General features: G+C 37.3%; 1 protein-coding gene across 7 annotated transcripts in view; it reads left to right on the top strand.

Moving 5' to 3' along the window:
- TAOK3 (TAO kinase 3) overlaps window positions 1–13751 on the top strand; it is a 228063-nt gene that overhangs the window by 183756 nt on the left and 30556 nt on the right. For 6 of the 7 annotated variants that reach the window (XM_054441959.2, XM_054441960.2, XM_054441961.2 and 3 more), the window contains 2 exons: window positions 4757–4891; window positions 13150–13386. In XM_054441959.2, the coding sequence (XP_054297934.1) occupies window positions 4757–4891; window positions 13150–13386 (372 nt within the window). Of the gene's footprint in view, window positions 1–4176; window positions 4516–4756; window positions 4892–13149; window positions 13387–13751 lie in introns of those variants that run through there. The other variant, XM_063646766.1, reaches the window with a different exon arrangement.

The following is a 13751-nucleotide window of genomic DNA, read 5'->3' as shown; positions in this document are numbered from 1 at the left end:
GGCCGACAGAGCAAGACTCCGTCTGGTGGAGGGGGGAGAAAAGCCATTCTACCCTGACTCCTAAAGCTTTATTTGACCCTTCCTATTAGTCAGTGTTAGTTCTTTCCCTCCCCTCTTTAAAAAAGAACAGCTTTCACCACCTTTGCGGGATTAAAAAAAAAAAGAAATGTCCTTGAGGGAATAGGATGTTCTAGTTGAATTTTCACTTGCTTCAGTGGCCTTTCCTATTATTTTTGCTGAATAGAGGGGTGCGTGCTTTGCCTCTTCAACTCACATTTGGCAAAGTAAAAGTAAATTAACATATGAAGGTAATGTTTCTTAAACAGAGCAGTCATACAACACTTCTCTGTAGTAACGTCTTTCTCCTCAGCCTTCTACTAGTCATCTCTTCTCTCCAACTATCCTTCCAAGTTAAGATATGCTTTTTCATCTTCTCCTCCCCTTCCTCCAGCCCCAGCTTTTGATAGCTACACCTGCTTCGACAATAATTTAATAATTTTGAAATGAACAAAACAAAGTAGTGTGGTGGGTCTGCTGATCCCTTCTCTACAGCGTAGAAAGTGTGGGAGTCTATAGAAAGGTTTCTCATCACCGGATAAGAGCCATTTTTAGATACATCCCCCCGCACCCCACTGTGTAAAGGTGTGCTTATGTGTGTGTCACTATTTTACAACTTCCTTAGAGTACAGAGTGGCAGGTTTTTATGAAATACAAATTTGAATTCTGTTAAATAATCCAAAAGAAAATGTCATTTTCTCAAAATCTCCTCAGACCTATATTCTTGTGTTTGTTTATTCAGCAAACATTTACTGAATGCCTACTAAGTATCAAGCACTATGCCAGGTGCTAGGAAGACTGAGATTTTTCAAACGACATTTACTCTGCCTTCAAAAAGCCCACAGCCTTATGCAGAGGCAGACAAGTAAGTGTGATGAGTACTGTGATAAAAGTAAACCCAAAGCACAACTGAGTCCAGAGGAGTGACTTCCTAGGTTAAAGTCAAGTTCATTTAGAAACTATGAGCAAGTAGCCAGGCGCGGTGGCTCACGCCTGTAATTCCAGCACTTTGGGAGGCCGGGGCGGGTGGATTGCTTGAGCCCAGGAGTTCAAGACCAGCCTGGGCAACATAGTGAGACTCCAGCTCTATTAGGGAAGAAAATATATTTAGAAAAAGAAACTGTAGGCAAGTGCCTAAACCACGAACCTTCATTTCAGAAGTGTAATGGTCAGACACTTAAAGGAAAGACTTCCAAATAAAAGGAAAGCCCCTTGTCTAAGGTATAATAGTAAAGTTTGTGTGCCTCATGCTTCACATATTTCACTCTTGTATAGAAATTCAATTCTTTTTACCGAAGATTTTGAACAAACATTATGACAGCTTCCTTTTTAATCTGAAGACATTTATTTTTTATGATGAAACGATGTCGTGGACTGGGCGTGGTGGCAACGCCTGTAATCCTAGCACTTTGAGAGGCTAAGGCAGGCAGATTGCCTGAGCTCAGGAGTTTGAGACCAGCCTGGGCAACATGCTGAGGCACGAGAATTACTTGAACCCAGGAGGTGGAGAGGTAGCAGTGAGCCAAGATAGTGCCACTACACTCCAGCCTGGGCAACAGAGCGAGACTGTCTCAAAAAAAAAAACAAAAAAACAATGTGGTAAGTTTACCAGGTTAATGTAGGTTTACTTAAAACTGGTATTTCAAGGAGTTATTTTTGTTTGTTCCTGGATGATAATGTTTTAAAGATAAATTATAACCATGCCATATATTTTTGCCTTGGCAAAGTAGAATAGATTTATTATTCTTAATCTTCTAAAATCATTCTTTGAAGATTTCAGCCTTATCATTTGTAAATAATCTGTATCTAGTGAATAACTGCATAAAAATAGAAATTAACCCTTTCCATTGTTAATCTTAAGATGTGTGCAGTTCAGAAACTCTGGGAGCCAGGTATAGTGGTGTTTTACAAAGGCACTGTTACTTAAAGGGGCAGTATAACCAACAGAAAATATTTCCAATAAAGTTGATACTTTAATTTCTTTGAGCTTACTTCTCAAGTTACATTCTCCCATTTTTAAATAGCTTCATATGCTGTCTTTGGAGTTTTGAACCTGTTTTATGCAGTGGAATTGAATATTTTAAAATTCATTTCCTAATGCACTTGAAATGAATATCCACTATTAGACTAAAATTTTGTTCCATTTTGTGGTCTCTTGTATAATATTTGAAGACTTTTAGTGATGGTGATCTCTGTTGTGAAAATGATCTGGAAAACTAAGAATGATTTTATAAAAGGAAAAAAATATAGGGGGAAGCAAAGAATTATACTATTAGCATTATTATATTTAAAGTGGGTTAAAATTTTGAACCTATTCTTTGGACTATAAAAATAGCATTATTTTAAAAATATACTTGAGTTACTTAATTACATATGTGTCAACTAAAATCAATGTCATTTCAAGTTTTAATTTTTCTGGTGTACTTCAACTTCCTCAAGTTTAGTAAACTTAGAAAATACATTGTGGCTTTTAATTGGAGAAGCAGAGCCCTAAACCATGTTTCTAAGGAGTTAATTTTTATCAGAGATAAACTAAATAAAATTGCACATATCTGTACATGAATAAATTTTGTTTTGGTCTGTCCTGTGGAGAATGTGGATTCTTGTGTCATTGGTTATCCTTATAAATCAAGTTATTACAATGTGAAACTGAGCTGTTGCCCACGTATTTGAGGTCTCCCCCTAAATCAATGTACTTGGTAAGTTAGCCAATTAATGTTCACCAAAACTATGACTTGTTAAGTAAGGCCTCCTATAAAATCACAGGCCTCTACCTAGCATATCTCTTCCGATTACTGGCATTTAAGAGCTGCTTGCTTTTCTGGCACTGTAATATTGAGTTGAATTTTGTACATAAATTTATTAGCAAATATGCGTAATGTAAATGGTAGCAGGTCCTAGTGCCTTCCTCTTTAGAACCTTAAGCCTAGTGCATGAATCCCAATTACACACATTCTCGCTCTTCCCTGTAAAATAGGAGTTCAAATTTCGCGAGAAATCATGTAGAATAATTTTAACTGACCCTTCAAATATTTTCTTATAAATTTTAAAAACTTACAAGTTTTATAAGCCACCAGTATGGCACCACTAACTATGGCTACTAAGTGCTTGAAACATAGCCATTATGACTTAGGAACTCAATTTTGCACTTAATTTTGTTTTAATTAATTTTAATTGAATTTAATTTTTAATTAAAATAGTCATATGTGGCTGGTCACTAACTTGTTGGACAGCGCGGCTGCAGAATATACTTGAATTTGATATATATGCCCTCAATGGCAAGTTTATCAAAGATCCCTTCATTATTTGAGCTATAATACATAAATTTAAAAAAATTCTCCATATAGGTGTAATGATAGATACCTTCCCAATACATCAAAGCATTTTAAATGTATAAAAGGAAAAAGAAAATCAGCCCAATTTAATCTTGGGTCTTGGCTTTTACATAAAAATCTGGATGTAAAATTTAATTTCTCCCAAAATTTTAGACTATAATAACATTTCGTATTTTCTAAACCTCTTTAATTTTTGTTTCCTGATGAAGAAAAAAGCCATTATAAAAAATTTCAAGCGGTCATGGATAAAATGCAATACTGACTTCTCACAAATGGTTTTCCTAAAACCCTAGGGAAATAAGGAATTAATTTCTCCTTTTCCACTCTGAACATGTACTATTTTAAAATCCCCCATGGTTGTACATGTTTTTGAGGTACAAATTACTATAGCGTCCTTTTTTCTGAAGGGTTATAGCCACTTAATGACTGACCACTACTTCATCTTTATAGAGAGGAACATCATCCTTTGAAAGCATTTTCCCCTTTAAAAGTCATTTCAGTTACACTTAAGAAACATCCATTATTATCCTTCCAGGGAATGCTATTTTTTCACTGGGCGTTAGAACAAGATTAATTATCTTTGCCTATCAAGAAGCATGGGCTTGATTAAATCAGTCAAGGACATTAAATTCCAGCTTTACTCACTCTGGTGACCATACCGATGCTGAGTTGAAGAAGAATTTGTGAAAGTTATCATTTGGTTAAAATTGTACGCCTGTCGCTTTAAATCTAAAAAAAAATCCTTTCAGAAGCTGTAGAGAGAAGGTGCTAGAACTGTGTACGATCATGACTGGAAAGCAGGATCCCTCAGTGACTGCCGAATCTTCCCAGCACAAGATAGAGAGGCAGTTCAGCACAAGCCTACATTGGTTCTAGGCAGAACGATGATCCTACCGAACAGATCTCAAATAAAATTAAATTGAGAAAGCAGATCTTTCAAGGGAATGAGGCGGAGGCTCGCTTTTATGTTAAAAGCCACCAGCATCCTCCTTGCTAGACATGGACATGACATTTTTAAAGGAATTATCTGGTTACAGCGTTTTAAGCAAACTGTTCTGAGGAGTCTGTACATTGCATTATTTTTTCTATTCTTTTTTTCTTTTGCATATATGTAATTCTGGAGGTAAAGCAAAAGCCTGCCAGGGATTCAGAAGGCATCCCACTAGCGATCAGCTGACATTCCTAACTGAAGGCTGCAATGTGTTGCTTATTCATTTTGTACCGTGGGAGCTGCGGGGACTAGCAGAGAGCTAAACTATGCATTTCAAACAGCAGTGCTTGTGCAGAAAGAGGGGTGAGAGAGAGGCAGCCGGCGAGGAAAGAGCACAGCTGGACTTTCTCCTTGTTTTTATCCATTTCTGCAGGATCATGTATTCATAAGGGATGAGGCGGGCCACGGCGATCCCAGGCCTGAGCCGCGGCCTACCCAGTCAGTTCAGAGCCAGGCCCTCCACTACCGGAACAGAGAGCGCTTTGCCACGATCAAATCAGCATCTTTGGTAAGCAAACACCCCTCTACCCACCTTCCCTTCCTTCCCCTCCTCCCCATCTGGCAGCCTCTCGCCCTCCCTGAGCCTCTCTCGGCTTCATGGATGGGAGGAAAGGAGTCAAGAATGTTTTCTCTCTCCTAATAATTTTATTCGTTTTAGGAAAAAAAATCTGTTGGCATAGCAACCTGATTTCAGATATTTTAGCATTGTGTATGGCATGGAAAAAAAAAAAACCTTTGTGTGTTTGTGTGTGTGTGTGTGTCTGTGTGTGTGTGTTTGTATATGCTGTATGTGCAAAATGTAAGGCCTTTGAGATGAAGTTGCTTGCCTGTCCAATTTTTTAAAAGCTATTTGTCTTTTCATTGAAATAAATAATGCTAAATTTTTTTAAAGGTATTGATGTATATGTATTCACGGCACTGTGCTTCTTTTTGTATAGATGCATATGTGTCTATAATCTATACACATACATCAAAAGATAAAATATAATTTTAAAAAATATATGGTTGCTGGATAATGTATATAATTGTAGAAAATAAGATACTTGCTTCCCAGGGACGGATTGCTGGTTCGTTCTGGTTCATTCATTTATTTATTGCAACAATGGTAGTGGCTGCACTTCCCCATTTAACCCCTGAAGAATTTCCTGGCACCAATAAAGCAAGGGCTTTGTAGGAGAGGATAGGGCTGATTGTGGAAGAAAAGAGACTGTAGGATTCTTCAGCATTTTTACTATTGCAAATGTGATTGCTGGATGCCCTTGTAGTAGCAAAAGGGGTGTGTGCTGGAAGAGTTAGTTTTCATGCCTCCTCCCCTCGGCCCCCCACGCGTGCGCGTGCGCGCTCACACTCACACACACACACACTCACATCGTTTCATCCTTGGCACTCTAAACTCTCTTTAATCTTTTGCTTCTGAATCTCACTTCTAAGCCAAAAAATTGTTGAAATATTAGTTGTTTTGCCCAAATTGATGTTAGAGGTCACATGGGCAGGAAGGGTTAGTGTACACTGCTTGGCTATTACATTTAGAACCTATGATGACATCATCCAAGGCCGACCCAGAAATGATCATTTTTCTTGTCCTATTTTTTAAACCTGATTTCTACTTTTATTTCTCAAGTCTTTTAAAGGCTTCGATTATCTTTGAAATTTATAATGGATTATAACCTTTAAAAACCCAAATGCAAGGAAAAATGGAAGTTAAAGCACCTACATATTGCTATGCCTGCTGCTGTCTAAAAGCAAGCAATTTAATTTAAACTGCCTATAAATAAGCCCACTTTTAAGTTCCTTTATGTAGAAGTTTCTTGTGATCTCTTTGATGAGCAATTTTTCATTTTAAAGGAATGCTACACTATGTAATGGAGATCTTAAAATGTCCACTATGTATTTGCTAATGATTGTTAAGCACCTCAAAATATGCTTTTGAGTCTAGATAAAGCATTGTTAAGATTACCAGATAATCATTGTCTTCATGCCATGATATCTGACAAAGAAGAAATACGGTGCTTTAGAGAACTATGACTACTTACCATCGACTCTTGTGAGACTTGGACCTTTATCCAGACCCATTCATGTTGAAATGAGTGGAGAAATGATAACAAGCTCTGAGCAACCGAGCACCATCAGTGGTTTTACATGTGAAGCAGACATTATACCAAGTGGCTTTCCCCCTCTGGGACAGGTTCTCTTTTCTCTCTTGCCACACCCTCATTCCCACATCATATATTCATGACCTCTCCCACCTCCCAGCAGGAGATTACTACAGCCGTGCCAGAGTAATGTCACGCTCGCATCTGTGAACTCACCCAGGGCTACTCTGTGTGTGTATCTGTGTGTGATTCTTCTCTGTGGATGATAAAAGCTGCTTCCCTACTATGCCACCTCAGGGCTATGGGCAGTGTCCTCAGGAACCCTCTGAATCCTACAGGCTTCCTAGTGCCCATCCAGAGAACAGCTGCAACCAGTCTCTCTAATGAAGTTTTGATTTGCTAAAAGGCCCCTGCTCCTATATTAAGTTACAAACAGAGTAACTGATATGCTGTTGCTTTAGCCACAAAATAAGTTGTTTTTTGTGGGGCGCCCTCTCTAAACGTAGTGCTTTGGGAGTCACGGTTGGGATTGATGGAAGTTTACCAGAGTTCAGTGGTATTTGTATCTAGTGGCTTTTAGGGAGGGGAAAAAAATGGAAGGGAAAAGGTATGGTGTTGTATGGTTCCATGTCCCATTTTGAACAATCTAACTATGGGTATGGATTTTTTAATGTATACTACCAAGTACTACAATTCTACCCACTATATTATTTTAAAGCATAATGCCAATAGTAGTGTATAAATCAGGACACTGGAATATCATAAAATATTTAATTTTAAAAAATATATTATGAATTCTGTTGTGTTTTATGGACCCAAGCTCAAATGAAAATGACTAAAATGACGTAAAAGTAAGAGCAAGATCATGGGAAAGTGAAAGTCCAGTATAATAAAAAATCAAGTCATTGTTGAAACTTTGCCTTCTCATAGTTTGTGGCAATACTGTATTTATTTATTCATTTATTTTGGTTTTACTATTTCTTTAACATCTTCTAGTAGAGGTGCTAACAAGTCACAAAGAGGTCCAAAGGTGAACAGGAAAAAGGAACTTAGAAATTAGTTTTTCAATAACTAGATAAATAAATGATGAAATGCATATTTTAAATTTACTTGCAAACTGACAAAGATATAGTCTTCCTAAAATTTGTTTATCAGCCTACTTCTTCAACATAAGCCTAAAAGAGGCCTGGCTTTGTGCTTTTCCCCCTTAGTATTACTTTCAACATTGTGCTTTTGAATGAGGTTACTGACAAGTGTATGAAGAAGCCCATGGGCTTTGGGCCTGTATTGCTACATGCCTTTATTATTTTGGCACCTTATAACTGAGATTTTTGTGTTATGCACTGCTGCACAGTTGCATTTGTAACAAAGGATAAGGAAGGACTATAAACTTTGATACCAGATGAAATCCTGAGAAAACTTTAGCATTGTAACTTTTTATTACAATTGTATAATTTTTATTATAATTTTCTAAGGGCAGAGATTATTGCCCTTATTTTGAATAATTAGGAAAAGGAAGGGTATTTCATGGCATCTTTATTTTAACCTTTCTTTTCCTTCTTCTGTAAGGAAGTTCATATTGGGCTCATGTGTTATCTGGAAAAAGGAGTTGTTTATATAGTTCTGCAGGATCACTAATCTGACTTCTTGGGCCTTTGAGATGTGCCTTCCTTGAGTTTTTATGGAGAGCCTCATATTTTAATTATATTAGTGATTCATGAGGGTGTTTTCAGCTGTTGCTACATCTGATGTCATTTCTTCTGAAAACTTTGTAGTGTCCGGGGCTCTTGGCCATTTCCATGATAGAGATATTAGTATAAAGAGCACCGTATCTATCAGAGTTCAGCTTTTGGCTTTGTGAAGGAATTCTCACGGCCCCTCTTCCTAATATGTGTTCTAACACAAATTCACCTGTGGCTGCATTACACAGGCGAATTTATGTTAGAACACATGTCAGGGAGAAGGGCATGAGAGGGGAATTCCCAAGGAGGCATGTAGGAGAAAAGTATTATTGTTCTGTTCATGCAAATATAGATTCTTTTACTTCGCTTTGCCAGATTTGATAGAAAAACTCATAAAAAGAGAGTCTTCATATGGAGTTTTTAAAATGCACCCTAATAATTCAGCTAATTGTGAAATTGGATACCTGAATGAATTTGATACATAAGAATAAAAATATGAGAGCCTCAGCAGTAAATGCTACTGTTTCAGCTCTCATGAGCCCAGTCCTGTTTCTAAATGCTTGAAAATGTGTTCTCTTCCTGGACAGTATACCAGAGGATGCTTATCAAAATATTGCATATGTCTTTACTTATTCTTGGCTTCTTAACTCGCTAAGGTCATTGCTGATACCATTTCTCACTTATGCTGTCCAATCTACATGCCCAACCCATATGGTCAAAGTCTGTCAATAAATGTGTGTTGAATAAATGAATGAACGAATGAATGAGGTCACCTCCAGCCCTGCTGGAGAAATCCACATGAGAATTTGGATTTATAAGTTTGCATTTCAGAATTCTTCATAACATATTCTTTTATAAATGCAGAATTGCCTGTTATCAGTCATTACTTTTAGCAAAAACTTAAAAACAGTTTTTCCTTAGGTATTCTAAAGAATAGAATGTTAAGTTTCTAATGCCAAAATGTGACTCACTGTATTCTTTTTAAGAACTTGCTATAAATTTCATTTGTTCTAAGTGCTGAGGTGGCCACTTTTATCATATGCATCATTTTGATTCTTACATATTATTAATCTTGTAAGTTGGCTTTGATCTCTTAAGAGGGTAACATTATCAGCCACCATGCTCTTGTTTTATGTTCAGGAAGTTGCTTATTACCCTTCTAGTGCACTGTTTTGTACACGATAGGGACATTCTGCACTTCAGATGAAGTGGTTTGTTTTAGGGCCGAATTTTGCTGGAATTAAATAAAGTAGCATTGAACAGCTGTAGGAACCTTTAAAAAAAAAGTTTTGGTCTTCCTTTTCATGGTACATTATTTATTATTTGTTTATTTTTCATATTCTAGATACATGAAATGAGTAATAATTCAGATTCAGAAATTATACATAATTTTATAATCCACAATCTGGATACAGATACAGTTGTTTTTTTTTTTTTTTTTTTCTTAAATGTGCCCTTTCTTCTGGATCCACTTCTTCTGATCTATGTCTCCATCACCAGAAATACTAAGTAGAGGGCAAAGGGACATGCTTCGCAGAGCCTGGCATCAGAAGGAAGGAAACCAGCACACATTGAGCATTTCCTAGGAGTCAGACACCCTGCTAGGCACTTTCACATGAGAAAGTCCTCCGACCCTGAGGAAGATAGTAGTAGTTCCTCTCTCTTTACACATTAAGAAACTGAGAGACTTTAAGAGGTTAAGTAATTTGCCCAAGGTCAGTTATATAGTAAGAGATAGATGAGGTTTTTCTCCACGCAATCCACTGGGTAGAGCAAGGTGGTACTGCCCACTTTTAGTTGATCACATTTTTGAGACTGCCATTGTAAAAACTACAGTCACTACATCTTTATAACTTTCTCCTGTTTCAGACTTACTCAATTTGTAATTTAGACTTACCATTCTCTCTAGCTTTGACTTTTTTGGGTGTTGATTCCCTCTATTACTTTATAACAGAAAATAGTCACTCTTTTTCTGCCTTGGTGATATGAATTTCCTCAGGCAATTCAAGAACCATAGGAATCCAAGGCCTTCTAAAAATTAAAGAGGTAAATTATATGTGAAAGCACTTTTTAAACCATATGCATGAAAAAGTTATGGGCTATTATTTTTTATTTTATTGACCAAAAGGTGTATTCTTAAAACTCATAGTGTACACTTAAGACACACAGGCACACATAACTGTAAATATCATATTTTTTGTATATTTCATGTTAGACTTTACAACTGAAATATCTGGTTATACTTTTATTTAAATTCATCTATCCAGCTTGAGCATGGAATTATAAAGCTTAGTGTCTCTATATATATACCCAAAAAGACAATTTGAAACTTGGAAAGTTTAGTTGTGACAAATGAAAGGTGATATTAGGAGTTTAAGAAGGTAATTATCCACATTATGGGAAGCATTCAAAAGCAAAATGTCTCTCCTGGAATTCAGTGATGTACAATGATAGCAGATTGAGCTCTGTAAATTTTCTTTGCCACATCCTTGTACCAGGTGTGATCTGGTACAAGTAGAAAGCCACCCTCTTTACAGAGACCCACCCACCAATTGAAATAGAAAATTTTCTTGACACAACTCATTTCTCTTTTATCTTTAGGCCTCCTGGTTTAGGGAAATGACCATACTGAGAATATTTTATTGGCTGTAAGCCAATGCTTATGGCAAGTTTTAAATGTGTCATAATAGCTTAGAGTGTGCCATGCCTCAGCTTTGGGAATCTGATTAAAGAAGGAATGCTAAAATAAGAAAAAGTTTCTAGCTAAAACATATCTAAAATTCATTACCCTAACCCTGATACTTTACTGCCATATTTTTCTGAAAAATAGTTGAATTCAGAAAGGACTAAATGGTATCCTTTCTATTGATTAGAATTGTTTCTTCCTTAAAGTTGTACTTCAGAAACATATAAGCGTGAAGAAGTAAAATTGATACATATATTTCAAACTACTTCTTTTCCTCCTTTTATCTTGAAATATGTCCATTAAAAAACACATTTTCTGATGATAAAATAGATCATTTATTTTCTTTAGAGAGTTAGGTGCCTTTTGGGGGATGCTATCCTTTTTTGGTCTTAAAATATCCTCTGCTCTTATTCTTAATACTTTAAAGAGTATTATCCTTCAGAAAAGAGAAATGAATATAAAACCCAGTGTTAGTTTCAGCTGGAAAGGTTTCAAAGTTTGGCTAATGTTTAATGGTGTACTTTGATAATACTATCTAGTTACAGAACAGCACTCTCTTGTTAGTAAGGACTCAATTTAGTATGCAGGGCCACCTTCTAAAAAGAGCAGAGAAACAAACTCTTCTTTGTATAAAATGTATTTTAACCCTTAAACTGAAAATAGTACAGAAAATTAATAGCAGCATGAAAATTTCCTGTAAAGCTTGGTTGGGTGTTAGGCTGGGGAGATGGGCCTTACAGTAGATAGGAGTGACCAAATCACTTAGTGAAGAACAAGACTAAAGTTACAATCCTGGAATTAAGATTTTTTTCTAAAATAGGAAAAATAGGGAGGAAGTGATCAGGACAATAAAGAGAGAAGATAAATTGAAGGAAGGACTGGAAAATCACAAAAGATTTAATAGAAAGGAGCAAGAGGTACTGAAGTGTACATTTACAAGCTTTAATTTGTTGGATGTTCACTTGAAAATGAGTTAAGGAAAAGTTACTAAGAAAAGTAGCCTTCCAAAAATCATAGCAGTGCTTTATCCTCTTTAGGAGAGTGAGTGAATGTATTATAATTTGGTAACATTTCTTTTTTAGAGAAGGGGATGGGGGAGACATGATTTAAGAGATCTCTTGATCTCATACTCACCTCTTCATATTAGGAATAGGAAATAAATCATGTTCAGACTAGTTTAAAAGGTCTATGACTGTTAGAGACGTGATCTTTAAAAAAAACATATATATATGTTTTTTGTGTATATATATATAAAGTATACATATATATTTTATATAATATGGTTTTTTGTATATATGTATACACACACACACACACACACACATATATATAAAACAAACCAGTGTAGTAGTTCTCAACTAGAGGAATTTTGTTCCCAAGGGAACATTTGGCAATATCTGGAGATACTTTTCATTGTCATGTCATGGGAGGTGCTACTAGCATCTAGTGGGTAGAGGCCAGGGATGCTGCTAAACATCCTGCAATGCACAGGATGGCCTCCACAACAGATCATTATCTAGCTCATTGTCAGTAGTGTTGGTGAGAAATCTTGGTATAGTAGAAATAACATGGCTCTGGAATTATATAGAGATGGGCCTGATTCCCAATCCAGTCCTTATTAGCTGTGTTACTGTGAACATGTAATATGTGTGATGGTATATCAAAAATATGTAAACATATTTTGACTGAATGAATAAATAATTTCTTTTATTTATTTATTTATTTATTTTTTGAGACAGAGTCTCTGTCGCCCAGGCTGGAGTGCAGTGGAGTGATCTTAGCTCACTGCAGCCTCCGCCTCTCGGGTTCCAGCAATTCTCCTGCCTCAACCTCCCAAGTAACTAGGATTACAGGTGCCCACCACCATGCCTGGCTAATTTTTGTATTTTTAGTAGAGACAGGGTTTTACCATGTTGGCCAGGCTGGTCTCCAACTCCTGACCTCAAGTGGTCTGCCCGCCTCAGCCTCCCAAAGTACTGGGATTACAGGCGTGAGCCACCGCGCCCGGCCTGAATAAAGAGTTTCTTTCAAGACTCAATTTCTTCAACTATAAAACTAAGATGTTATCACCTACCTCATGAATGAAATGAATGAGTGAATGAGATGGTTTTGAGGACTAGGGATAAAATACATAAAGAATATCTATCTAGCACAGTGCCCCCTAAGGGTGAGCGTTCACTAAACAGTAGGTAAATTGATGGTGAAGGTGATGGATAAAATTATGCCACAGGGTGTTTCAGCTTTGCCTGAAAGCTTGTCTCCCATGAACCTGGTTACCTGAGTTCTGTTTCCTAACCCAATTCAGGTTACACGACAGATCCATGAGCATGAGCAGGAGAACGAGTTGCGGGAACAGATGTCAGGTTATAAGCGGATGCGGCGCCAGCACCAGAAGCAGCTGATCGCCCTGGAGAACAAGCTGAAGGCTGAGATGGACGAGCACCGCCTCAAGCTACAGAAGGAGGTGGAGACGCATGCCAACAACTCGTCCATCGAGCTGGAGAAGCTGGCCAAGAAGCAAGTGGCTATCATAGAAAAGGAGGTCAGTGCACACACGCCTTCATGCCCAACCAAGCCCAGCCTGTTGGGGTCAGTGGCAGGGTGTTAGCAAGAGGCAGGAGTGGGGGATGGAGGAAAATTGCTGTATCAGGGGTGGCAAAATTGGGTTTCTAGATTTTATGGGGCTATGTAAAATTGTCGTTCAGAGCTAAAATAGCAACTGAAAATGTATGTTACATTCTTGTCCATTCAAATATATTCTGAGGCCAGGCGTGGTGGCTCACGCCTGTAATCCCAGCACTTTGGGAGGCCGAGGCAGGCAGATCACCTGAGGTCAGGAGTTCGAGACCAGCCTGGCCAACATGGTGAAACTCCATCTCTACTAAAAATACAAAAATTAGCCGGGCG

Source organism: Pongo pygmaeus, chromosome 10 (genome assembly GCF_028885625.2).
Source record: "Pongo pygmaeus isolate AG05252 chromosome 10, NHGRI_mPonPyg2-v2.0_pri, whole genome shotgun sequence".
Lineage (NCBI taxonomy): Eukaryota > Metazoa > Chordata > Mammalia > Primates > Hominidae > Pongo > Pongo pygmaeus.
Note: the sequence above shows the minus strand (reverse complement) of the source record. Positions and strands in the feature narration are given on the sequence as shown.